Source organism: Nomascus leucogenys, chromosome 14, assembly GCF_006542625.1.
Source record: "Nomascus leucogenys isolate Asia chromosome 14, Asia_NLE_v1, whole genome shotgun sequence".
NCBI classification, from domain to species: domain Eukaryota; kingdom Metazoa; phylum Chordata; class Mammalia; order Primates; family Hylobatidae; genus Nomascus; species Nomascus leucogenys.
The window spans coordinates 87,821,530-87,849,326 of NC_044394.1; the positions used below are offsets into that span (position 1 = coordinate 87,821,530).

Here is a 27,797-nt window from a genome sequence, read left to right on the forward strand (position 1 = left end):
AGGGGACGTGAGGACGCAGGACCCACATGTTGATGGCAGCAGAGGGGACACCAAAGAGAAGAGAGGACCGTGCCACAGAAGCCGTGGTGTCTGTGCCTGGGGCTGGCGTGGCTGGAGTCTGTGGAGGGTGCTGCCCCTCCGGCCAGCCCTTGGCCCTGGCACGTGCTGGTGATACCAGGTTCTCCAGCAAGCCCCCTTCACTGTCTGCTCCCCTCCGAGAGCAGCAGCCGCCGGTCCGGCCTCTGATGGTTTTCCAGGGGCGGTTGTGACTCTCGAAGTCTGACCGTAGCCCATCCTCTTTGGATCGTCTCCCGTGACCTTGGTTTTCCGCCCACCCAGTTCTTTTCCGTCCCCACTCTGGCGGGTGCGCTCGGGATTGTTTTTGCAAGGGGGGGAAGTGACATCATGTGGTATCCAGGGCCGGAGGGGTGGGGGTGGGGACCCTGCGGTTCCGTGTGCTTTGAATTCAGCCGACGGTTGTACATTCCAGTAGCCGGCATCTGGCAGTGAATTCATCAGCCAGTGTATCACCCTTGATCTCAAACCCAGATGTTGTGTTCACAGCAGAAGGGAGAGAAGGAAAAACGAAATCTGAGACGCTCAGGGAGAGGCCGTGGTTTTTGGGCTCAGAGCAGTTAGAACGAGAGTCTTTATAAAGACTCCCCCTCTCGCATCTGCCTCTGGCTCCTTGGGGAAGGGGCAGAGGAGCAGAGCAGCCCCTCTTGGGGGCATGGACAGGAGATGGGCTGACGCCCACCCCAGTGCCTAACACCGGGCCCAGCACCCAGTAGGTGTTCAATAAACGTGTCTGTGCCATGATTTTCATTTCTTCCCCGATTCCTTATGTCTCTTCACTTTCCCCAGCCCTGTTCTTCACATGGCCTGGGACTCGGAGAGGCCCTCCCTCTTTTGGAGTGGCCTGCTTTCCCCTACAGTCCTGGTGGTCCATCCTGGAGCTCAGAGGGCAGACCATTGCCATTGGCATGGAAATGTATTCTGGAGAGCTCTCTCTCCCTCCTCTTCTGTCCACCACTGGCCATTGGAAACTCTCCTTCTCTGTGTTCCCGTCCATCGTCTGTCATCTTGCCTGGACTGGATGCTCCTCCCAGGCAAGGCCTTCTGTATGCAGGATCCACCCTGTACCCTCTCTTCACCTGCTGTCGCCTCTGGGCAACAACCCCCGACAGTTACCCGCTGCTCTGAGCAGGTCAGCGGTGCAGATCCCGCTATGCCAACTGGTGTGCACTAATCAAAGCTGTCAACCGGCCCCTCTCCTTCATGTCTGCAGCGTGCTGGTGCTTTGGGGACGGTTGCCGTGGAACTGGTCCTTCTTTGCCTCTCTTGATTCCTATTTTCCTTCTTTCATGTAATTTCTCATTTTGCAAAGTGGGGGAGGAGGTGCCCACCCCCAATTTAAAGAGACCCTGAAGAATCTGAATTCTGTTCCCCAGGGGCAGACTAAAGCAGCCCAGGGGAGATGGAGATGCCCTCAGGCTCTGCTCCTCCAGGCCCCTCAACCCCACTTCCCTGCAGGCATCTGGCGGCTTCCTTGCCAGTTCACTTTCTAGTCCTAACCCCACGTGGCTACCCTGGACCCTTGATTCAACCAGCCTCCTCTTTTCTGACACTTTGAAGAAGGAAAGTGTGTAATCTGAAGCCCCCAGGCAAAGCTAGCACGCTGGGAAGCTGCATCAAATCGAGAGTCTGTGGCCTGCTGACCAGGACCGGGTGTCTGTACCTGAGTGGCATGATGCCACCATCCCAATCCCTCATCCACGGGAGTGGGAGAATTCGCCCTGCTTGTCTCTGTGATACTCGTGGTCCTGAACTGTACACACATGAGTTCCCGGGCACAGAAGGCTCCACACCAGCCCCTCTAACAGTCACCACGACCTTGTGAAGTGTCAGGACCGTTGTCATTGTCTCCGTCTTAGGTGTAAACAACTGTGGCTCAATGAAGTCAAGGAGCTTCTCAAAGATCACGCAGCTGTCTGGGGGCGAATGCAGGATCTCTGTCTCTTGCTGTCTCCTTCAAATAAGTGCCCAGCTGCCACCTGGGAGTCTTAGGCATTTTTGTAAGAGAACAACATGTCAACCTCAGTGCCCATGGTAGGATGCAACATTTTGGCCATTTTGAAGTAATCTTTGCTTATTTTCTGAACTCCAGTGATGTGCTTGTTGAGTGCCTATTGTGCGTTAAGCTTTGTGAGCATAGTGGACCATTGAAAGGGACCTCCAAGGCCGGGCGCGGTGGCTCACGCCTGTAATCCCAGCACATTGGGAGGCCGAGGCAGGCGGATCACGAGATCAGGAGTTCAAGACCGTCCTGGCCAGCATGGTGAAAGCCCATCTCTCCTAAAATAAATACAAAAAAATTAGCTGGGCATGGTGGCGCGTGCCTGTAATCCCAGCTACTTAGGAGGCTGAGGCAGGAGAATTGCTTGAACCCAGGAGGTGGAGGTTGCAGTGAGCCAAGATTGCACCATTTCACTCTGGCCTGGGTGAGAGAGTTAGACTCCATCTCAAAAAAAAAAAAAAAAAAAAAGAAAAGAAAAGCAGCTCCAGAAATTTCCAAAATAACATACAGAATTCAGTAGACTGTAGTAAAGGCCGGCTTACATCTCCTACTGAAACTGTTGATTCCTTTGGATTCTGCTTGTTTGCAGAATCACACCTGGCTGATTTTTGTATTTTTTGTAGAGATGGGGTTTCACCATGTTGGCTAGGCTGGTCTCGAACCCCTGACCTCAAGTGATCCGCCCGCCTCAGCTTCCCGAAGTGCTGGGATTATAGGAGTGAGCCACCATGCCTGGCCCTGGTTTGCTTTTGAGCTGGTGACTCTGCTACATGAAGAGCAAACTTTGACCAAGTTAATCTGGCACATTGACCAATTTGCATAAACATTTTTGGTGCAGCATAGTCATAAGGTATATAGATTAGGCAGGGAGCAAGAGAGCCAAGGACAAACTGCACCTGGGCCACCAGCTCAAAGTTGTCAGCATCATCTCAGCTCCAGCTGGCAGAGTTAGTGAGCATCAACTGTTCTGCAGTCAGAATCTAGCCTCAACCTGTTAGGACCTCCCAGGGCCCTGAGCAGACAGGTGTGCAGGAATTGACAGCAGGATGGAAAAGAGATGGGGAGTATACCCAGTGCTGCAGAAACACAGGATTTCCCAGAGGAAGACAGAAAAGGGCTATTTTAGCTGGGTCTTGAAGAATGAAGAGAAGTTCTCCAGGCAGAGAGGGGAGATGGCATTTGGGGCGGAAGAAACTTGCCTGTTCAGGCTGGGTGTGGTGGCTCACACCTGTAATCCCAGCACTTTGGGAGGCCAAGGTGGGCGGATCACTTGAGGTCAGGAGTTCGAGACCAGCCTGGCCAATATGCCAAAACCCTGTCTCTACTAAAAATACCAAAAAAAAAAAAAAATTAGCCTCTCAAGGTGGCAGGTACCTGTAACCCCAGCTACTCAGGAGGCTGAGGCAGGAGAATTGCTTGAACCTGGGAGGCGGAGGTTGCAGTGAGCTGAGATCAAGCCATTGCACTCCAGCCTGGGTGACAAAAGTGAAACTCCGTCTCAAAAAAATATATATGATAATTAGCCAGGCATGGTGGTGCCCGCCTGTAATCCCAGCTACTTGGGAGGCTAAGGCAGGAGAGTCACATGAAGCTGGGAGATGGAGGTTGCAGCGAGCTGAGATCGCGCCACTGTACTCCAGCCTGGCGGGGTGACAGAGCAAGACTCTGTCTAAAAAAAAAAAAAAAAGAAAGAAACTTTTCTTTTCAGACATGTGGATGCACCTGGGCGTGTTCAGGGCAGAGGAGTATTACGAAGTGGTAGAAGAGCGGGAGCACGGGTGGGGGATATTGGGCACAGCAGCAGAGGCCCCTGGTTGACTTCAGGTTGCAAAGGCGCTCATATTTTAGGAGAGGGCAGGGGGCAGCCAAGGATGATGATTGAGCAGAAAGGAACATGCATATAAAAAGACAGCTGGTGGTGGTGGATGAGAGGATGGTTGGGAGGGCACTGGAAATGGGGCCGTCAGGGCAAAGCCATCTGTTCTGGAGTGGCCTGCGGGGAGACATTTCCTAGATGTGGCTTTTCAGGATGAGGCCTGGCTTAGCCTGGGAAACAGGAACCTGTGGCCTCGGCCAGTCATGACTCAGCTCCAACAGAAGAAGAAAGAAGAAAGGGGTTTGTGCCCAGGCGAGGGAGTGGGGCTGTGGTGTGGGACTCTGGTGCCAACCTGGGATGCAGAGAGCATTGCTGGGGCCCGGTGGGGATGGACACAGATGGAGCACCCACACGCCTGAGCCTCGCTGCCCCTGTGGGAAGAGACAGCCCTGCCTAAGGGGTTCCAAGAGATTTGAGCTGACCACGTGGGGTGGGGTTGGGGCTGGGGCTGGGAGGCTGCCTGGAGCCTGGCGTGGTCTGCTCCTTACCTCTCTGTTTTGCTCATATCCACCCTAACATAACACTTACCCAGAGTGACCCTGAATAGCTGAGTTTGGGAGGGCAAAGCTTTTAAAGCCATTAAAACAGACCATATCACCAACTAATGGCCTTGAAGTTAAAAAAGGGAGGGCTCTACCCAACCCTGCCCAAGTGGCAGCATGAACTACTGATCTGCTTGTCCTCAGGTTACCAGGAGCGGAACAGAGTCCTGGCTTAATTGCTGGGAGAAAGCCCTGTGTTGCATGGCCTGTCAGCAACCTCAGGCTCCAGAATATTCTGGAATTGCCCCAGCCCAGCCTCTTCCCCAACTCCTTCCTCTTTGGTTGTGACTTAGTTGGGATCCTCTTTCCTTCTGTTTGTCCTTCCTCAGCATCTGTCCCTTGGGTCTGCCAGCTGTGCCTGCCGATGTCTCCTTTGGGTGAAACTTTCTGACCCTGCCCCTGTTGTGCCCCTGATAGAATCTGTGTGACTGTAAAGAATCACCCAGGCTGGGCACAGTGGCTCACGCCTGTAATCTCAGCACTTTGGGAGGCCGAAGCAGGTGGATCATTTGAAGTCAGGAGTTCGAGAACAGCCTGGCCAACTTGATGAAACCCTGTCTCTACTAAAAATACAAAAATTAAGGTTGGCCACTGTAGCTCATGCCCATAATCCTAGCACTTTGGGAGGCCGAGGCAGGTGGATCACCTGAGGTCAGGAGCTCAAGACCACCCTGGCCAACATGGCGAAATGCTTTCTCTACTAAAAATACAAAAATTAGCTGGGTGTGGTGGCAGCTGCCTGTAATCAGAGCTACTTGGGAAGCTGAGGCAGGAGAATTTCTTGAACCCAGGAGGCAGAGGTTGCAGTGAGCCAAGATCATACCACTGCACTCTAGCCTGGGCGACAGAGTGAGACTCCGTCTGAAAAAAAAAAAAAGAAAATTAACTGGGTGTGGTGACAGGCGCCTGTAATCCCAGCTACTTGAGAGGCTGAGGCAGGAGAATCACTTGAACCTGGGAGATAGAGGTTGCACTGAGCCAAAATTGTGCCACTGCACTCCAGCCTGGGCAACAGAGCGAGACTCCATCTCAACAACAACAACAACAACAAAAATTACTCTTAGAACATTTTCCAGGTCAGGAAAGATGAGAACAGCTGGATAGACCTTGCCAGATGTAAGACCCCCAAACCTAAATATGCCAGGTACTTTTAAGGCCCCTTTAAGGTGGGTAACTCCCCCTCTGCCCTTGGCCGAGAAAAGCTTGTTTCCAATAGGCCGTGGCTGGAGGGTGGGGAAATGCCCCATCCTTCACGGAATGTGTGGGATTGCAGGTCAGTTCCGTGGGGTACCTGCTTGCCCTGGCCACCAGTGAGTACCCACTGGAGAGAATGAAAGAAAAGCCAAAAGCACTCAAGCATGATATCAACAGATGAGCTTCAGTCAAATCAATGACTGCCTCCCACTGTTACAGAAACCGCCTTGGTCACAAGGGACTCTGGGCTTCTGGCTTGGGCCCCTGTCAACAAAGAAGGGATTCTTGTTGAAGAATCGTGGAAGGAGGAGGAGGCTGGGCATCATCTCTCAGCTTGGAGGAGGAGACGCCATTCTGGGGGCTGGGATCACCATGCCCCTTGCCTGCCTCGCACCTTGCTGCTGTCTGTAACCCTCCAGCAGCTCCTGCAGGCCTGGACGTCTTATCCCTCTCCTTAGCCCCAGGAGTGTGTTTCAGGAACTCTCCTCACCTCTGTGTCTTGTGTTTTGCAGTGATCAGGGCCAAAGCTGTCAGTGAGAAGGAGGTGGACTCTGGGAATGACATTTATGGCAACCCTATCAAGAGGATCCAGTATGAGATCAAGCAGATAAAGGTAATAGTGGCTGCCAGCGTCCCGGGCTGCACTGTGGGCACAGCTGTGGGGTGTTGGGGTTGGCAGAGAGCCTGGGTCCCTGGAACATGATCCGGCCACCTGTGGAGTAGAGCAGAGGATGAGGTCATCAAGCTGCAGATAGATCCGATTTCCCTTAATCCTCGAATGCCTGAAAAGTTGTGTGGAGATGACATGTTCCCCACAAGTTTAATTCCTTCAGAAACCTGTCCGGGCATTTCGGCTCACACCTGTAAGCTCAGCACTTCGGGAGGCCAAGGTGGGCGGATCACTTGAGTTCAGGAGTTCAAGACCAGTCTGGGCAACATGGTGAGAATCCATCTCTACAAAAAACCAGCCAGGCATGGTAGCACCCATCTGTGGTCCCAGCTATTCAGGAGGCTGAGGTGGGAGAATCGCTTAAGCCCAGGAGGCAGAGGTTGCAGTGAGACATCTCACCACTGTATTCCAGCCTGGGTGACAGAGTGAGACCTTGTATTTAAAAAAAAAAAAAAAAAAAAAAAAAAGTGGCAGGAAGGGCAGGGCCTGGACTGGGGCTTGATAGTAACTAACATGGTCTGTAAGAAAGAAGAAAATTCATGTCGCAGGTGGAGGGACAGCCATGTGATATGGTGGTAGTTGTAGTCATCCATATTTAATTTTGTTATTAAAAATGAAAAGTAGACCGGGCACAGTGTCTCATGCATATAGTCCCAGCACTTTGGGAGGCCGAGGTGAGTGGATCACCTGAAGTCAGGAGTTCAAGACCAACCTGGCCAACATGGAGAAACCCCATCTCTACTAAAAATACAAAAACTAGCTGGGCGTGGTGGCAAGTGCCTGTAATCCCAGCTACTTGGGAGGCTGAGGCAGGAGAACACTTGAACCTGGGAGGCAGAGGTTGCCGTGAGCTGAGATTGCACCACTGCATTCCAGCCTGGGCGACAAGAGTGAAACTCCATCTCAAAAAAAAAAAAAAAGTAGTTGAAAATCAATGTTATCAGAAGGTCAGTGGAATGCTTTATCATCACATCTATGTCAGTTTAAGGGGATGACCTAGTCTCTCAGTGCCTGAGTCTCTTTCTTTACGAAGCAGGAAAGAGGATCTGCTCTTATGACCTCATAAAAGGGTCGTGAAAAGGCCAGTGCCAGTGCCAAGGAAATGCTTTTAGCCTTTTGGCAAATGATGTCATTTAGTACAGCATCAACATAACCTTTCTTGGTACAAGTTGGAGTGTCACTCTCAAGCCGTTTGTCATGACATCAGGCATGCTCCCATTCCATTTGGGTTTGCTTATTGAAACTCTTCAGGGGGAAAAAAAACAGCCTCCCTGAGTGCTGAGAAAATGCCATTCTTCATCTGGGCAGCAGGTGCATTCCTGAAAGGCTGTGAGTAAATCACATGTTGAGAAAGCAAACTCCTCTGGCCCATGGAGTTATGTCCTAATTCCTGAGGTGCCTCTCTGCTCTCATTGCCATCAAGTAGACAATATTAGATCAAAATTCCTAGAAATATGGGTTGGGCGGAGTGACTTATGCCTGTAATCCCAGCACTTTGGGAGGCCGAGGCAGGAGGATTGCCTGAGCTCAGGAGTTTGAGACCAGCCTGGGTGATAGAGCAAGACCTCGTCTCTACTAATTAAAAAAAAAAAAAAAAGCCGAGCATGGTGGCATGTGCCTGTAGTCCCAGCCACTCGGGACACTGAGGTGGGAGGATCACTTCAGCCTGGGAAGTTGAGGTTGCAGCCCCAGCCTGGGCAACAGAATGAGACCCTATCTCAAAAAAATAAATCCCTGGAAATATGCAAAACTCATGGTTCTTCATGGTGGTCCAGAGTCATGTGGAGGTACAGAAGCCCCTCCCCAGAGATTCAGAAATGACCTCATTGGGGCGGGGGGTGAGGGGACAGAGGTGTTGTCTGAGGATGTCATGCTCCAGATGACAGTCTTTTTTATTTTTTGAGATGGAGTCTCGCTGTCTCCCAGGCTGGAGTGCAGTGGCACGACCTCGGCTCACTGCAAGCTCCATCTCTTGGGTTCACGCCATTCTCCTGCCTCAACCTCCCGAGTAACTGGGACTACAGGCGCCCGCCACCATGCCCAGCTAAATTTTTGTATTTTTAGTAGAGACGGGGTTTCACCATGTTAGCCAGGATGGTCTTGATCTCCTGACCTCGTGATCTGCCCGCCTCAGCCTCCCAAAGTGCTGGGATTACTGGCGTGAGCCACCATGCCCGGCACAGATGAGTCTTGTGCCCACCTGCTGTGATCTGCCACACTAAGAGTTGAGTGACTCCAAAGAATCACTTTGCTATAAGAAGTCTTTTTCTTTTCTTTTCTTTTTTTTTTTGAGACAGAGTTTCTGTCATACAGGTGGGAGTACAGTGGCACCATCTCGGCTCACTGCAACCTCCACCTCGCAGGTTCAAGTGATTCTCCTGCCTCAGCCTCCCAAGTAGCTGGGATTACAGGCGCTTGCCACCACGCTCAGCTAATTTTTGTATTTTTAGTAGAAACGAGGTTTTGCTACGTTGGCCAGGCTGGTCTCAAACTCCTGACCTCAAGCGATCTGCCCACCTCAGCCTCCCAAAGTGCTGGGACTACAGCCATGAGCCCAGCTGGAACGGTCCTTTTCTAATCCATGCAATTTGCACTTCCTGGTCCTCTTGGGTGCTGGCTGTACCACAGATACAGGTTGTGCCGCCCGGGGTGTTCTGGATGGGAACGGAATTCAGCAACTGCGTGGCCTCCCTCTGCTTAGATGTCCTCCTCCTTGTCTTTCCAGATGTTCAAAGGGCCTGAGAAGGATATAGAGTTTATCTACACGGCCCCCTCCTCGGCAGTGTGTGGGGTCTCGCTGGACATCGGAGGAAAGAAGGAATATCTCATTGCAGGTGCGTATGAGTGGGGCCATCAGCCGGAGGTTCGCACAGAAGTGGGGCTGTTCCTAGACGTGGTCCAGGGCTCATTTCCCAGGCTCGGCGGGTGGGGAGGCGGAGTAGCTGAGGAACAGTAAGGTAGGGTACGGAGCCCTCTCGGCCACTTCCCGTCAGAGAATGCTAGTGAATGTTCACCTACCTGCCAATTTCCTGAGAAATTTGAGATTGGTGGACAAAAAAAGTGAGCATTTTTGCCTTCTGTTCCTAAAAGGGAGGCGAGTGCAGGATGCTGGAGGCATGCAGGGCAGAGAAACCCTTTCTGCTGTCGGGAGGGCCAAAAGCTTGGGTGACGTCTGTTGATACTATGCACAAGACCTGCTTGACTTATTCATTCATCTGTCTCCTTTTTTTTATTGTGGTAAAATATACGTAACAAAATGTAGCCATGTTAATTAACCATTTTCTTTCTTTTTTTTTTTTTTTGAGACGGAGTGTCGCTCTGTCGCCCAGGCTGGAGTGCAGTGGTGCGATCTTGGCTCACTGCAACCTCCGCCTCCCGGGTTCAAGCGATTCTCCTGCCTCAGCCTCTCAAGTAGTTGGAATTATAGGCACGCACCACCACACCCAGCTAATTTTTGTATTTTTAGTAGAGTCGGGGTTTTACCATGTTGGCCAGGCTGGTCTCGAACTCCTGACCTCAGGTGATCCACCCGCCTCGGCCTCCCAAAGTGCTGGGATTCCAGGTGCGAGCCACCACGCCTGGCCAACCATTTTCAAATGTACACTTCAGTGGCATTAGATATATTCGCTGTTGTGCGACCATCACCACCATCTATCTCCACATCTTCCCAAACCAAAAGTCTGTCCCCGTTAAACACTAACTCCCCCTTCTCTCTTCCCTCAGCCCTTGGCCACCTCCATTTTACTTTCTGTCTCTGTGGATTTGACTGCTCCAGGGGCCTCACATGGGTGGAACCCTGCAGTATTTGTCCTCTCTGTCTGGCTTATTTCAGTGGCATCATGTTTTCAAGGTTCATTCACATTACAGCATACATCAGAATTTCCTTACTCTTTTTTTTTTTTGAGACAGAGTATCACTCTGTTTCCCAGGCTGGAGTGCAATGGCGCGATCTCGGCTCACTGTAACCTCCGTTTCCCAGGTTCAAGGGATTCTCCTGCCTCAGCCTCTCAAGTAGCTGGGATTATAGGCACATGCCACCACACCTGGCTAATTTTTTTTTGTATTTTTAGTACAGAGAGGGTTTCACCATGTTGGCTAGGCTGGTCTCGAACTCCTGACCTCAGTTGATCCGCCCACCTCAGCCTCCCAAAGTGCTGGGATTACAGGTGTGAGCCACCACACCCTGCCCAAAATGTCCTTACTTTTTAAGGATGAATAATATTTCATTGTATGAATGCAGCACATTTTGTTTATCGTTGCATCTCTTTGTTTATGCTTTTTTTCTTTTTTTTTTTGAGACACAGTCTTGCTCTGTTTCCCAGGCTGGAGTGCGATCATGACTCACTGCAACCTCAATCTCCTGGGGTCAAGTGATCCTCTCGCCTCAGCCTCCCAAAGTGCTGGGATCGACTACAGGTGTGTGCCACCCCACCCAGCTAATTTTTTTATTTTTTGGTAAAGAAGAAGTCTCATCATGTTGCCCAGGCTGGTCTTGAACTCCGAGGCTCAAGCAATCCTCCTGCCTCAGCCTCCCAAAGTGCTGGGATTATAGGCGTGAGCCACTGTGCCCAGCCTATATTTTTATTCCTAAATAAAATTATTTCCCCTTACTTCCTTCTACCACCTCCCCTGCTTGCCCAGCTAGGCTGAACCACAGGAGGCCAGCACAGGATTCTCAATCTCAGCACTATTAACATTTGGGGATGGACCATTCTTTGGTGTGGGGGCCTACCTTGTACATTATAGGATATTCAGCTGCATCCCTGGCCGCCACCCTCTACATGCCACAGCACCCGCTCCAGTCGCAGGGTCTCTGGACATTGCCACATGTGCCAAGGGGAGGTGGGGTAGATTGCCCCTGCTTGAGAACCACTGGGCTCAAAGAGCTTTCTGCAGTGATGGAAACGGTCTCTGCACCATCCAGTCCAGCGGCCCCCAGCCTTGTGGCTCGTGAGCACCTGAGATATGGCTAGTGCAGCCGAGGAGCTGAATTTTAAATTTTATTTCATTTCAACTAATTTTAGTTTAAATGTAAACAGCCACATGTGGCCGGCAGCGGCAGTCTAGCATGGCACTGACTCAGCCAGTTAAGGAACATTATTCCCCTCCTCCCTGGGGAAGTAGGAATCTGATCACAAACTTAAGAAAAAAAGAATAGACAAGGCCTGGTGCAGTGGCTCATGCCTGTAATCCCAGCACTTTGGGAGGCTGAGGCGGGCAGATTGCTTGAGGTCAGGAGTTCAAGACCAGCCTTGCCAACATGGTAAAACCCTGTCTATACTAAAAATACAAAAATTAGCTGGGCGTGGTGGCATGTGCCTGTAGTCCCAGCTTCTCAGGAGGCTGAGGCACGAGAATCATTTGAACCCAGAGATTGCAGCAAGCTGAGATCACACCACTGTACTCCAACCTGGATGACAGAGCAAGACCCCATCTCACACACAAAAAAAAAAAGAAAGAAAGAGAAGAGACAAGACAACTTCCCTAGCCTGGTACTATATTTTGTTCCAAAAGGCAACTGTAACCATAAACATATACTCCAAATCCAAATACCCATGATTGGGGGATTTTCTCCTGGTTTAGGTGACATGTACTTTTTTCCCTTCTAAAAATCAACGTGTGCTTAGTGGGCACCTGTTAGGTGCCCAGCCCCATGTTAGGGACAATGGGAGATTCCCACGGTGAGATCCTTGGCTCTGGTCATCATGGAGCACACAGATGTTCCGACTGGGGAGACTGGAAAAGAAAGCAGAGAAAATAGACAGATTTTGCTTGTGGAGAATTGTGAATAGTGAGTGAATGCTTAGAAGGTGCAAAAGGGGCCGGGTGCGGTGCTCACGCTGTAATCCCAGCACTTGGGAGGCTGAGACGGGACATGAGTCAGGAGATCGAGACTGTAGTGAGAATTGTGAATAGTGAGTGAATGCTTAGAAGGTGCAAAAGGGGCCGGGTGCGGTGGCTCACGCCTGTAATCCCAGCACTTTGGGAGGCTGAGACGGGCAGATCATGAGGTCAGGAGATCGAGACCATCCTGGCTAACATGGTGAAACCCTGTCTCCACTAAAAATACAAAAAAAAAAAAATTAGCCGGGTGTGGTGGCGGGCGCCTGTAGTCCCAGCTACTCTGGAGGCTGAGGCAGGAGAATGGCGTGAACCCGGGAGGCGGAGCTTGCAGTGAGCCAAGATTGCGCCACTGCACTCCAGCCTGGGCGACAGAGTGAGACTCCATCTCACAAAAAAAATAAAATAAAAAAGAAGGTGCCAAAGGAAGAGACTCTCATCACAGGTCCAAGGGTCTAGACAGACTTGCTGCTGGGTGAAGGTGGTGTCCTTGCCTGTGGATGGGGAGGAGGTCATTGCAGGGAGGAAGATGCAGGGGTGTGAGTTGGGCAGGGAAGACTCCTGTTATCTCCCCTTGGGTAAGATCTTCCCTCCCTTCCTTAACACGCTCACAGCTCCTGCTGTGCTAGGTGTCTCAGTCATCAAGACTTCTGTCCCTCTCCTTGGGGATAATAGGAGACTTTCTCCCCCTTTTAAGATGCATTTCTGGACTTCCTAAAATGTTTTATTATGAGCACTTTTCTTATTCTTATTCTTTTTCCAAGACGGAGTCTCCTGCTGTTGCCCAGGCTGGAATGCAGTGGTGTGATCTTGGCTCACAGCAACCTCTGCCTCCTGGGCGATTCTCCTGACTCAGCCACCCAAGTAGCTGGGATTACAGGCATGTGCCACCATGCCTGGCTAATTTTTGTGTTTTTAGTAGAGATGGGGTTTCGCCATGTTGGCCAAGCTGGTCTCCAACTCCTGGCCTCAAATAATCTACCCGCCTCAGCCTCCCAAAGTGCTGGGATTATAGGCACGAGCCACCATGCCTAGCCATGAGCACTTATTTTTTTTTACAGCTTTATTGAGATAGAAGTCACACTCTATTCAATTTATCCATTAAAAATGTACAATTCGGGCCAGGTATGGTGGCCCATGCCTGTGATCCCAGCACTTTGAAAGGCCAAGGTGGGAGAATTGGTTGAGGCCAGGAGTTCGAGACCAGCCTGGAGCGCAGTGGCACGATCTTGACTCACTGCAATCTCTGCCTCCTGGGTTCAAGTGATTCGCATGCCTCAGCCTCCCAAGTAGCTGGGATTACAGGTGTGTGCCCCCACGCCTGGCTAATTTTTGTCTTTTTAGTAGATACGGGGTTTTACCACGTTGGCCAGGCTGGTCTTGAACTCCTGACTTCAGGTGATCTGCCCGCCACGGCCTTCCAAAGTGCTGGGATTACAGGCATGAGCCACCGCGCCCGGCCTACAATTCAGTGGTTTTAGTGTAGTCACAGAGTTGTGCAACAATCACTACAGTCAAAGAAATCCTGCATTCTTGTGCTATTACCCTCCTAACCCCCCTCCCCCTCCCCCAGCCCTAAGCAGCCACTGGTATGCTTCCCGTCTCTGTAGATTTCTCTGTGCTGGGCTTTCCTGGGAACAGAATCATACGTGTGACCCTGTGTAACTGGCTTCTTTCATGTTTCCAAGGGTCATCCATGTTACAGTGTGTATCAGAATTTCATTCCTTTCTATGACTGAGTATTCCATTGTATGGATAGACCACATTTTGTTTATCCTGTCATCATTTGATGTGCATTTGGGTTGTTGGCACCGTTTGGCCGTTGTGACAAATACTGCAATGAACATTGGTGTGTGAGATTTTGCAGGGACCTGTTCTCATTTTTCCTGGGTGTATCCCCGGCAGTGGAATTGGTGGGGTGGGGGTGGGGAGGGGTTGGGTGACTTTAGGTTTAACCATTTGAGGAGCTGCCAGACCGTTTTCCAAAGCAGCTGCACCATTTTACTTGCCCAGTATTATTTATGATTTTTACAATAAGAAAAATAAAATCAAATGGAGAAGGGGAAGGGGACAAAAACCACCTGTGGTGCAAAGATCTTACCAGCTAACTAATGCCCTCAAAAAAACACAGAGGAGGCAGAAGAGCTGGGGTGGCCACACAGCACGCACAGTGGTGCGTGGCAGAGGCATGGTCTGCAGCGTGGCATTCGGGGGCTGCTGCAGCTGTGCACAGAACAGAGCACGGGAGGAAATTTCCCAGCGTGTTGGCATCTGCTGTGTCTCCTTTTCAGTTCTTTCCTGTATTTGTTAAACCTTTAAAATTATGGCATTTGTTACATTTGTCATCAGAAAAATAAAATCTGGAGAGACAAGAAAGGAGACAGAATCCCCCGTGGTGCAGGGAACTTACTTCCAGTTTTCTGCATCCTCTTTTTGTTCCTATCCACAGGGAACAGCAAGCCTTTAAAGTGAAGTTCCAGCTGTCCCAGCTCAGTTTCCTCACACTGCCCTCTAGGGGCTTTCTGGCCAAACTGCAGAACTGCAGAAGGACGAAGGGTGGGGGTCCCATGCACAGATGGACTCTTGGGTGCAAAACTGACCTTGGTCTGAGCCAGCACCGGTGTCCAAACATACCCAGCTGAATCCTCGCCCATGCTGAAGCTCTCTGTTTTTGTTTTTGTTTAAGATGGAGTCTCTCTCTGTCACCCAGGCTGGAGTGCAGTGGCACAATCTCAGGTCACTGCAATCTCTGCCTCCCGGGTTCAAGCAATTCTCTTGCCTCAGCCTCCCAAGTAGCTGGGATGGGATTACAGGTGCGCAACACCACGCCCAGCTAATTTTTTTTTTTTTTTTTTTTTTTTTTTTTTGAGACAGAGTTTCTCTTTTGTTGCCCAGGCTGGAGTGCAATGGCATGGTCTTGACTCACCACAACCTCTGCCTCCCAGGTTCAAGCGATTCTCCTGCCTCAGCCTTCCGAGTAGCAGGAATTACAGGCGTGCGCCACCACGCCTGGCTAATTTTTGTATTTTTAGTACAGACAGGATTTCTCCGTGTTGGCCAGGCTGGTCTCAAACTCCTGACCTCAGGTGATCCGCCCTCCTCGGCCTCCCAAAGTGCTGGGATTACAGGCATGAGCCACCATGCGTGGCCTAATTTTTTGTATTTTTAGTAGAGATGGGGTTTCGCCACGTTAGCCAGGCTGGTCTTGAACTCCTGACCTCAGGTGATCTGCCCACCTCAGCCTCCCAAAGTGCTGGGATTACAGGTGTGAGATGCCGCACCTGGGCAGCATTAAGTACATTCACAATGTTGTGTAACTATCACTATCTATTTCTAGAAGTTTTTCATCATCCCAAACTGAAACTCTGTCCCCATTAACCAATAATTCCCTATTCCTCTGTTTGCCCAGCCCCTGACAACCACCTTTCTACTTCGTCTCCACGAATTTGCCCATTCTAGGCACCTCGTACAGGTAGAGTCATACCTCCTTCCATAGCTGAAGCGTTGCACTTAGCATAATGTCCTCGAGTTCATCTATGTTGTAGCATGGGTCAGATTTTATTTTATTTTATTTTATTTATGAGACAGAAGCAATAAAGCCCAGGCTGGAGTGCAGTGGAGCGATCTCGTCTCGCTGCAACTTCCGCCCCCCAGGTTCAAGCAATTTTCCTGCCTCAGCCTCCTGAGTAGCTGAGGTTACAGGCACGCACCACCACGCCCAGCTAATTTTTGTATTTTTTTAGTAGAGATGGGGTTTCACCGTGTTGGTCAGGCTGGTCTTGAACTCCTGACCTCAAGTGATCCGCCTGCCTCGGTCTCCCAAAGTGCTGAGATTACAGGCTTGAGCCACTGCACCCACCTGGCAGATTTTATTTCTTTTTATGTGAATACATTTTAAAGTTTCCAAAATATGTAATATTCTTCTAAGTTGAATTCTATATATGTTTTCAAATTGTTAACATTTCCATTAACTTTATAACTTAGACTCTACTTAGTATCTCAAGGAGGAGGCGCGAGGTTTTGATGAGGACACAGAACTAAAGGTGCCAAGTGCGAACAGTTTCTTGCATAAATAAGGAAATGGGCTGACCATAGTGGCTCACACCTGTAATCCTAGCATTTTGGGAGGCTGAGGCAGGAGGATGGCTTGAGTTTAGGAGTTCAAGATCAGCCTGGACGATACAGCAAGACCCCATCTCTACAAAACAGGAAGGGAGGGAGGAAGGAAGGAAGGGAAGGAGGGAGGGAGGGAGGGAGGGAGGAGGGAAGGAGGAGGAGGGAAGGAGGGAGGGAGTGAAGGGAGGCAGGGAGGGAGGGAGGCAGGGAGGAAGGGGGAGGGAGGCAGGGAAGGGAGGCAGGGAGAGAGGGAGGGAGGCAGGGAAGAAGGGAGGGAGGGAGGAAGGAAGGAAGGAAAGAAAGAAGGAAGGAGAGATGAGCTGGGTGTGGTCATGTGCACCTGTAGTCTTGGCTACTTGGGAGGCTGAGGCAGGAAGATCCCTTGAGCTCAGGCATTTGAGGCTGCAGTGAGCTAGGACCGCACCGCTGCACTCTAGCCCAGGTGGCAGGGCGGGACCCTATCTCTGTTTTGAAGAGAAAAAGATAACAACTAAGTGTCATGAAAAGATGTGAGGAAATACAATGAGATGCCGGAGTGAAGGCTCTGAAAACACACCTGCTCCAGTTCGAATGTGTGCTCTGACACCTGACTCGTTAAAGTCCTTGGCCAAGTGACTTCACCTGTCTGTGCCTCCCATGCCGATACGTATGTGGGGGACAACGACAGTAGTATCTGCCCCATGAGGGGTTGTTGAGAGGATGAAAGTGGGAGTAGGAGACCAGAAATGATGATCACAGAGCTGCTGGTTATCTTGGTCAGGCCTCACTCAAGGGCAGCTGATAATTTTATGTCTTACATTGGAGATGATAGTGACCCACGCACGCAGCACAGCACAGCATGAAAAGCTGGTGAGTCGATACAGTCATACTGAAGGTCTAAGGAGGGCTAGGGTAGCCTGTAGCAGAATGAGCGTGAAGGCTCTGCTGAAAGGGCATTGCTCCCTGGACCTGTGGCAGGATCCTCGGTAGAAAGCTGACATTGAAAGATTTTGAAGAGCTTTAGTTAAAAAGTTAAAAACAGCTCAGCGCATTGGCTGACGCCTGTAATCCCAGCACTTTGGGAGGCCGAGGCGAGTGGATCATGAGGTCAGAAGATCGAGACCATCCTGGCTAACACAGTGAAACCCTGTCTCTACTCAAAATACAAAAAATTAGCCGGGCATGGTGGCGGGTGCCCGTAGTCCCAGCTACTTGGGAGGCTGAGGCAGGAGAATCACTTGAACCCGGGAGGCGGAGGTTGCAGTGAGCCAAGATTGTGCCACTGCACTCTAGCCTGGGTGACAGAGCAAGACTCTGTCCCCGCCCCCCCCAAAAAAAATAAAAAATAAAAATAAAAAAACCGATGTTGGCAAGGCTATGGGGTAAAGGGAAGGCTTAGGAACACTTATATGCTGTTGGTGGGAATGTAAATGAGTTCACCCACTGTGGGGCATACTTTGTAGATTTCTCAAAGAACTGAGAAAGCAACCAGCATTTGACCCAACAGTCCCACTGCTGGGTGTATACCCCACTGCGCCCGTATGTTCATTACCACATTATTTGCAATAGCAAAGACACAGAATCAACCCAAGTGCCCGTCAATGGTGACTTGGATAAAGAAAATGTGGTGTATATCTACTATGGAATACTATGCAGCCGTAAAAAGGAAGGAAATCATGTCCTTTGCAGCGACAGGAGTGCAGCTGGAAACCATTATCCTAACGGAACTAATGCGAAAACAAAACCAAATACCACATGTTCTCACTTAAAAGTGGGAGCTAAACATTGGGTACACATGGTCATCAAAATGTGAACAAGAGACACTGGGGAATACAAGGAGGCGGTAGGGAGGAAGCAGGGTAAGGGCTGAAAAAATACTACCTATTGGGCGCTATGCCTACTACCTGGGCGATGGATCCGTTCATATTCCAAACCTCAGGGACACACAATATACCCATGTAACAAATCTGCACATGGACTTCCTGTTTCTAAAAATCAACAAAGACTGTGAGACCTGCCCAGTGGCCAGCTGGCTGTATATCTTCTCCACCAATGAGGCTGCATTACTTCATCCTCCTCTCCCTGGGAGGGGCAGCAGGGGTGGGGCCGTTAATGGCCACAGTGGCTGACTCACCTCGTGGCGAGAGGAACCTCTCTCATCTGACTTCTTTCCCAGCCTTGGTCAGATGACTCCACGTTGAATCTGGCATTTATTTCCTGAGGCAGGAACCTAGATCCAGTTTGCCTCGAGTCAGGATAGGCCCTTTATCCAGGGGCTAACCAGAAATCGCAGGGCACAGTGAACCACTCAGCTCGGGCTGGCTGTGGCCGGTGAGTGACTGCATGGCCTGAGCAGGCCACCTCCTCCTGGGCTGATGACTCAGCCTCACGTGTCGAGTCGGGCACCGGGAGACTCATACAGAATTGGCCCTGTAATTTTCTTCCACATTCCTCTTCTCCAAAAGGAAAAATAAACATACAACGCTTTGTTACAAATTTTAATTCCTGGTTTTCTATAACCAAGACTCATGCCTCGCTTTTCTCCAAGACAGACATAAGTAGAACATTGCTACAGATGCTCATGGTGTGTACGCCCAAGCAAGTCTTAATCAGACCAGAGGGGGTCCTCTCCACATTTATACGTGACAGCCACGTTCACGTTAGCCCAATAACTAGGACCATTGAAAAGATACAATATTTTGGCTGGGCGCAGTGGATCACTTGAGGTCAGGAGTTCAAGACCAGCCCAGCCAACATGGTGAAACCGCGTCTCTACTAAAAAATACAAAGATTAGTCATGAGTGGTGGCGCGTACCTGTAATCCCAATTTCTTGGGAAGCTAAGGCAGGAGAATTGCTTGAACCTGGGAGGCGGAGGTACCAGTGAGCCGAGATGGCACTGCTGCACCACTCCAGCCTGGGTGACAGAGCAAGACTCCGTCTCCAAAAAAAAAAAAAGAAAAGATACAATTTTCACTTCATCTCTTACCTGCCATTGCTTACCTCCTGAGGAAGCCAGAATTGGTGGTAAAGGGCCAAAAGAGAAGATGGCAGGAAAAGGCAGAATGTGAAGGAAATCATTAGAACAAGCACGGGTGTGTCTCATCAGTAAACTTATTGAGCAATTACTATGTGCAGGGAACTGAGGAAACAAAAGGGTTAAGACACAACCCTTACCCTCTATACTTACTCTCTGATTAAGGAGCGAGATAAAGAAGAAGGCAAATCTAATATAAAGTGGGAGTTAATGCTGGTCAAGTGATACATACAGTGGAAATCACCATAGAAGCTGGGAAGCCAGGGTAGAGCTTCAGCCTGTCTGTGGTGGCAGGTGCCCAGGCTGGACAGGGAAGGGGCTGCAGTATACCTGTACGGGCACCAAATGCCAGGATCAGCCAGGATACAGGAATGGGTTCCTTCCCATCTGTCTGTTTTGCTCCTTCCTGATCTATTCTGAACTCACAGAAAATAGCCATAGGTCTAGTGGGGAAAGTTATATATCTAATTTTGATTTTTTTTTTTTTTTGAGACGGAGTCTTGCTCTGTTGCCCAGGCTGGAGTGCAATGGCACAATCTTGGCTCATTGTAACTTCCACCTCCGGGGTTCAAGCGATTCTCCTGCCTCGCCTCCTGAGTAGCTGGGATTACAGGCATGCACCACCACCCCCGGCTAATTTTTATATTTTTAGTAGAGACGGGGTTTCACCATGTTGGCTGGGTTGGTCTCGAACTCCTGACCTCAAGTGATCTGCCCACCCTGGCCTCCCAAAGTGCTGGGATTACAGGCGTGAGCCAACATGCCCAGCTAGTTTTGAATTGTTTAAGGCCACCCAAACATTTACCTTGTGAAGTTATAGGATTTGGAATAAATGTTACGGGAGTAATTCTGCTTTCTCATCCTGTTCCGCACCTGGAATGTCACGTAAGTCTAAACGGAGAAAAGGACCCGAAGGTAAAGGAACAGGTAGAACAGGAAGTGCGAGCATAAGAATTCAAACCCAGGGAGCTGGCACAATGAGTGCCCCCTACCCAGGACAATGGAGGCCACTTGTGCCTGCTTGAAGCCCCAGGCAAGCCATCCGTATTTCCATGGCACAGGGGTGCAGTCGGTGAGCTGCGTTAGTCCTTCGCTGGGCTGTTTCTATTAGTGGATCCTCTGAGGCTGGTGCTGTGCCTGAGATCATTAAGTCAGACGCGCTGAAACTTTGTCAAACAAAAGTGCTTAGGGCACAGCCTGAGGCTCTGTCTGCTTTTCAAGGAATTGCCCATCAGTCTCTGCCAGGCGTGGGTGCTCATCACTGACACCTGTGTCTCTTCACAAGGGGCTGTTTTAGCAGGAGGAATGAGGTTTTTTTTGTTTTTTTGTTTTGTTTTGTTTTGTTTTGGAGACAGAGTCTTACCCTGTCACCCAGGCTGGAGTGCAGTGGCTTGATCTTGACTCACTGCAACCTCCGCCTCCTGGGTTCAAGTGATTCTCCTGCCTCAGCCTCCTGAGTAGCTGGGACTACAGGTACCTGACACCACACCCGGCTAATTTTTTGTATTTTGTTATTTTATGTATTTATTTGAGATGGAGTTTTGCTCTTGTCACCCAGGCTGGAATGTAGTGGCATGACCTCTTCTCACTATAACCTCTGCCCACTGGTTCAAGCGATTCTCCTGCCTCATCCTCCCGAGTAGCTGGGATTACAGGTACCCATGACCATGCCCAGCTAATTTTTGTATGTGTAGTAGAGACGGGGTTTCACCATGTTGGCCAGACTGATTGCAAACTGCTGACCTCGAGTGATGTCCCTACGTCAGCCTCCCAAAGTGCTGAGATTACAGCCGTGAGCCACCGTGCCCTGCCTGAAAGATTAGTTTTTATTTTATTTATTTTTTATTATTTTCTTTTTTGAGATGGAGTCTCGCTCTGTCGCCCAGGCTGGAGTGCAGTTTGCAATCTCGGCTCACTGCAACCTCCACCCCCCCGCCCGGGTTCAAGCGATCCTCCCGCCTCAGTCTCCTGAGTAGCTGGGATTACAGGCATGCATCACCACGCCTGGCTATTTCTTTTTGTATTTTTAGTAGAGACGGGGTTTCACCATGTTGGCCAGGCTGGTCTCGAACTCCTGACCTCAAGTGATCCGCCCACATCAGCCTCCCAAAGTGCTAGGATTACAGGCACAAGCCACCACACCTGGCCTGAGGGATGAGTTTTTAAATGATTTCCATAGCTGTGACTAGGTTCTGTGAGCCACTGGAACACACTCCTTTGTTCTTTTCCTCCTACTTGGAAAACGCCAAGGCTGTTGCCAATGTAGTATCTTCAGCAAAGGAAGGAGGCAGCTGAGTCGGGAGCCCGAAGTGCAGAAAGAAGCCACAGATCATCACGCCTGATGAAGGGAATTCAGAGCAGATTCCTAATTTTCAAAAATTCCATGCTTTGGCTCTTCATAATGGAAAAATGCAGAATTATAAGTTTAAACTCAAATGGGAGAAACAACTGTGAATTAATATTTTGTGAAAAACAAAACAGGAAACAATACAATCTACATACTGCATGACATTTTGTGCGTGAAGATGCACATAGAAGAGAATATTGGCCGGGCGCAGTGGCTCACACCTGTAATCCCAGCATTTTGGGAAGTCAAGGTGGCAGGATCACTTGAGCTCAGTTCAAGACCAGCGTGGGCAACATGGTGAAACATCGTCTCTATCCTTTTTTTAGAATAAAATTTAATTTAAAAGAATATTGGGGCCAGGCGTGGTGGCTCAGGCCTATAATCCTAACACTTTGGGAGGCCAAGGTGGAGGTATTACTTGAGCGCAGAAGTTTAAGACCAGCCTGAGTAACATAGCAAGACCCCATTTCTACAAAAAAAATATAAAAAATTAGCAGGGTGTGGTGGTTCACACCTATAGTCCCAGCTATTCAGGAGACTGAGACGGGAGGATCACTTGAGCTTGGGAGGTCAAGGCTGCAGTGAGCTATGATCATACCATTGTACTCTGGCCTGAGCAACAGAGCAAGACTGTCTCAAAACCAATAGTGGAATATTGGAAGGAAATACATCAAAATATTAGCTGTGGGTAAAGTAGGGAAGATTTTTCTTTTCTTTTTCTTTTTTTTTTTTTTTTTTTTTTTTAGATGGAGTCTCACTCTGTCGCCCAGGCTGGAGTGCAGTGGCATGATCTCGGCTCACTGCAACCTCTGCCTCCCGGGTTCACGCCATTCTGCCTCAGCCTCCCGAGTAGCTGGGACTACAGGCACCCACCACCATGCCCGGCTAATTTTTTGTATTTTTAGTAGAGACGGGGTTTCACCGTGTTAACCAGGATGGTGTCCATCTCCTGACCTCGTGATCCACCCGCCTCAGCCTCCCAAAGTGCTGGGATTACAGGCGTGAGCCGCCGCGCCCGGCCGGGAAGTTTTTTCTTGTCTATCAGTGAACATGCATTATGGCTTTTTTTTTTCCCACTTTTTATTTTTTTGAGACGGACTCTCGCTGTGTCACCCAGGCTGGAGTTCAGTGGCGCGATCTCGGCTCACTGCAACTTCCGCCTCTGGGGTTCAAGAGCGATTCTCCTGCCTCAGCCTCCCAAGTAGCTGGGATTACCGGCGTGTGCCACCACACCCGGCTAATTTTTTGTGTTTTAGTAGAGAGGGGGTTTCATCACATTGGCCAGGCTGGTCTTGAACTCCTGGCCTCAAGAGATCCACCCGCCTCAGCCTCCCAAAGTGCTGGGATTACAGGAGTGAGCCACCGCGCCTGGCCACCCATTATGTTAAACTCAGAATAGACAATGCACAGGATTGTTAAAACGAAATCCCAGTGCCCCTGCGCCGGGTGGAGGAGTTGGGCAGGAGGAGGACTTGTCCCTCTCCCTGAGCTTGGTGATCCCCATCTTTCCGCAGGAAAGGCCGAGGGGGATGGCAAGATGCACATCACCCTCTGTGACTTCATCGTGCCCTGGGACACCCTGAGCACCACCCAGAAGAAGAGCCTGAACCACAGGTACCAGATGGGCTGCGAGTGCAAGGTAAGCAGGTCCCGTGTCTGCTGGAGCATTGCCTCCTCCGACCGTCTCCAGATGGACAGCAGGGGTTTTGATCCTTGGCTTTCCAGGGCCTGTTAATCCCCGGCTCCTGATTTAAGACCAGGCTCTGGGAAGGTAGAGTCATCCCAAGAGTAAGGCTGTCTGGCTGGGGACAGAGCCCCTGGTCCCTGGAGAGCCCTGAGGCACCCCTCTGTCAAGGGATGTCTGGAGGCCGGGCGCTGCAGGTCACTTGAGGTCGGGAGTTGGAAATCAGCCTCACCAACATGGCGAAACCCTGCCTCTACAAAAATACAAAAATTAGCCGGGTAAGGTGGCGCACGCCTGTGATCCCAGCAACTTGGGAGGATGAGGCTTAAGAATTGCTTGAATGTGGGAGGTCGAGGTTGCAGTGAGTTGAGATCACACCACTGCACCCCAGCCTGGGTTGACAGAGTGAGACTCTGTCCCCCCAAAAAAAGAGGGGGATGTCTGGAAGGCTAGAAGATTTGAGAGTAAGAGCATGAATTCAGCTCTGTTACCTGTAGCTTCCAGAAAAAGGAGCTGTATGGGGAGAGAGAATATGGTCCCATGGATAATTTTCTACAAATGTGCAAGTGCAAACGCTTGTGTGGCTTATGAGAAGGCACTGCAGGCCTTACGCTTTTCCCAGCATTCCCGACATTTTCACACCTGGGTCGGTGTCTACGTGGGGTCTGTGTGTTGAGAACACCTGAACACCTGCTCCTCTTACAATGAGCCCGGAGGTTGTGCCAGGCACAGCTGGAGCAGCACAGCGCTTAGATGTGGCTGTGGAAGGTGAGATCGCCGCCTCCAGGGCTCCCAGGCTGGCTCTTACCCTGTGGGCTCCTAGCACCCTATCCCCACCCTCCCCGCAGGAAGCATTGCCGAGTGCTGGGCACCTCCCACCCTGGGTCACTCCCAGTGAGTCTGGGACCAGGACACTCTGGCGAGGCTGTGGGGATTGGCCTTCCCTGGGGAGCTGCCTGGGGCTGCCCTCCCTCCTGACGGCCGCCAGCCCCTTCTCGGCATGTTCAAAACAGGAACTCTGAACTCATAGTCTCCAGCCACACGTATGTTAAGCGAAACTCCTCTGTGGCATGAAATGAAAAGCAAGTTCTTCCTTTTCCTTTCCATGGTGGTGAAGGCGGTCATCCTCTTGTAGCCTAGGGTTCCTTGGCCAAATTGCTAGTTGCCGATGACCTCAGGGCTCAGCTTGTGCAATTCCCAGCCTTTTCACTGGGCTGGAATCTGTCTCCAGGAAACCCAGGCCCTTTTATTATTGTTGCTGTGTCCCCCAGAGGGCAGGGCCAAGCTGAGGCCATTCTCTCCTGCTCAGGAAGGTAGAAGATGGCCCAAAGGGAAGCACACCTGCAGTAGGAGGGGGGGCAGTGGTGGGCGGGGCACAGCTTCCCTGCAGGTAAGACCCCCTCGCGGGCCAGCCCCTGCAGGAGTTGTGGGTCTCGGGAGAGGCTGCCATCCCTGCACACCGCAGGTAGGCACATTGCCAGGTTCTGGACATGCCCTCAGAGCAGCCTCCGCCCACCCCTTCCTGGGTCCCTGACTCCGTCCCCCTCCGTGTGCCCCTCCCCAGATCACACGCTGCCCCATGATCCCGTGCTACATCTCCTCCCCGGACGAGTGCCTCTGGATGGACTGGGTCACAGAGAAGAACATCAACGGGCACCAGGCCAAGTTCTTCGCCTGCATCAAGAGAAGCGACGGCTCCTGTGCGTGGTACCGCGGCGCGGCACCCCCCAAGCAGGAGTTTCTCGACATCGAGGACCCATAAGCAGGCCTACAACACCCCTGTGGCCAACTGCAAAAAAAGCCTCCAAGGGTTTCGACTGGTCCAGCTCTGACATCCCTTCCTGGAAACAGCATGAATAAAACACTCATCCCATGGGTCCACATTAATACGATTCTGCTCCCCCCTTCTCCTTTTAGACATGGTTGTGGGTCTGGAGGGAGATGTGGGTCCAAGGTCCTCATCCCATCCGCCCTCTGCCAGGCACTATGTGTCTGGGGCTTTGATCCTTGGGTGCAGGCAGGGCTGGGACACGCGGCTTCCCTCCCAGTCCCTGCCTTGGCACCGTCACAGATGCCGAGCAGGCAGCACTTAGGGATCTCCCAGCTGGGTTAAGGCAGGGCCTGGAAATGTGCATTTTGCAGAAACTTTTGAGGGTCATTGCAAGACTGTGTAGCAGGCCTACCAGGTCCCTTTCATCTTGAGAGGGGCATGGCCCTTGGTTTCTGCAGCTTCCACGCCTCTGGCCCTAGTGTAGCACTCCCTGCCCCTGGCAAGTGCCCCCATCGCCCCAGTGCCCACCATGAGCTCCCAGCACCTGACTCCCCCCACATCCAGGGGCAGCCTGGAACCAGTGGCTCGTTCTTGAAGGGGCCCCATCAATCCTATTAATCCTCAGAATTCCAGTGGGAACCTCCCTCTGAGCCTTGTAGAAATGGGAGCGAGAAACCCCAGCTGAGCTGCGTTCCAGCCTCGGCTGAGTCTTTTTAGTCTCCTGCACCCCCCGCCCACCTGCTCCCCAGCTTGCAGGGGGAATCGGTGAGGTCCTGTCCTGAGGCTGCTGTCTGGGGCCGGTGGCTGCCCTCAAGGTCCCTTCCTGAGCTGCTGCGGTTGCCATTGCTTCTTGCCTGTTCTGGCATCAGGCACCTGGATTGAGTTGCATGGCTTTGCTTTATCCAGGCTTGTGTGCAGGGCCTGGCTGGGCTCCCCATCTGCACATCCTGAGGACAGAAAGAGCTGGGTCTTCCTGAGCCCTCCCAGGCTTAGTGTTCCCTCCCTCAAAGACTGACAGCCATCGTTCTGCATGGGGCTTTCTGCACGTGACGCCAGCTAAGCGTAGTAAGAAGTCCAGCCTAGGAAGGGAAGGATTTTGGAGGTAGGTGGCTTTGGTGACACACTCACTTCTTTCTGAGCCTCCAGGACACTTTGGCCTGTTTTAAGAGACATCTTATTTTTCTAAAGATGAATTCTCAGATGATAGGTGAACCTGAGTTGCAGATATACCAACTTCTGCTTGTATTTCTTAAATGACAAAGATTGCCTAGCTAAGAAACTTCCTAGGGAACAAGGGAACCTGTGTATTCCCTCAACGTGGTTTCCCGAAGACAGTGATGTGGGGGTTAGGATAGGAAGAACTTTCTCGGTAATGGTGATGTTTCCTCCCACCTGTGTTGTAAAATAAACTGACGATATACAGGCACATTATGTAAACATACACACGCAATGAAACCGAAGCTTGGCGGCCTGGGACTGGTCCTGCAAAATGCTTCCAAAGCCACCTTAGCCTGTTCTATTCAGCGGCAACCCCAAAGCACCTGTTAAGACTCCTGACCCCCGAGTGGCCTGCAGCCCCCATGCCCACCGGGACCTGGTCAGCACAGATCTTGATGACTTCCCTTTCTAGGGCAGACTGGGAGGGTATCCAGGAATCGGCCCCTGCCCCACGGGCATTTTCATGCTGTACAGTGATCTAAAGTTGGTAAGATGTCATAATGGACCAGTCCATGTGATTTCAGTATATACAACTCCACCAGACCCCTCCAACCCATATAACACCCCACCCCCGTTCGCTTCCTGTATGGTGATATCATATGTAACATTTACTCCTGTTTCTGCTGATTGTTTTTTTAATGTTTTGGTTTGTTTTTGACATCAGCTGTAATCATTCCTGTGCTGTGTTTTTTATTACCCTTGGTAGGTGTTAGACTTGCACTTTTTTAAAATAAGGTTTCTGCATCGTGGAAGCATTTGACCCAGAGTGGAACGCGTGGCCTACGCAGGTGGATTCCTTCAGGTCTTTCCTTGGTTCTTTGGGCATCTTTGCTTTCATTCGTCTCCCGTCTTTGGTTCTCCAGTTCAAATTATTACAAAGTAAAGGATCTTTGAGTAGGTTCGGTCTGAAAGGTGTGGCCTTTATATTCGATCCACACACATTGGTCTTTTAACCATGCTGAGCAGAAAACAAAACAGGTTAAGAAGAGCTGGGTGGCAACTGAGAGAGGAAGCCGCTCAAATACCTTCACAGTAAATAATGGCAATATATATATAGTTTAAGAAGGCTCTCCATTTGGCATCGTTTAATTTATATGTTATGTTCTAAGCACAGCTCTCTTCTCCTATTTTCATCCTGCAAGCAACTCAAAATATTTAAAATAAAGTTTACATTGTAGTTATTTTCAAATCTTTGCTTGATAAGCATTATGAAATATTGGACTTGCTGCCGTAATTTAAAGCTCTGTTGATTTTGTTTTCGTTTGGATTTTTGGGGGAGGGGAGCACTGTGTTTATGCTGGAATATGAAGTCTGAGACCTTCCGGTGCTGGAAACACACAAGAGTTGTTGAACGTTGACAAGCAGACTGCGCATGTCTCTGATGCTTTGTATCATTCTCGAGCAATCGCTCGGTCCGTGGACAATAAACAGTATTATCAAAGAGAA

The 27,797-nt window shown here is 50.5% G+C and overlaps 1 protein-coding gene across 1 annotated transcript in view; it reads left to right on the forward strand.

The window, feature by feature from the left end:
- Window positions 1-27,797, forward strand: part of TIMP2 (TIMP metallopeptidase inhibitor 2) — a 73,270-nt gene extending 45,473 nt beyond the window's left edge. The window contains exons 2-5 of the mRNA XM_003278431.3: window positions 6,202-6,302; window positions 9,085-9,193; window positions 23,193-23,317; window positions 24,927-27,797. Coding sequence (XP_003278479.2) covers window positions 6,202-6,302; window positions 9,085-9,193; window positions 23,193-23,317; window positions 24,927-25,124 — 533 coding nt within the window. The 3' untranslated portion in view covers window positions 25,125-27,797. The remainder of the gene's footprint in view (window positions 1-6,201; window positions 6,303-9,084; window positions 9,194-23,192; window positions 23,318-24,926) is intronic.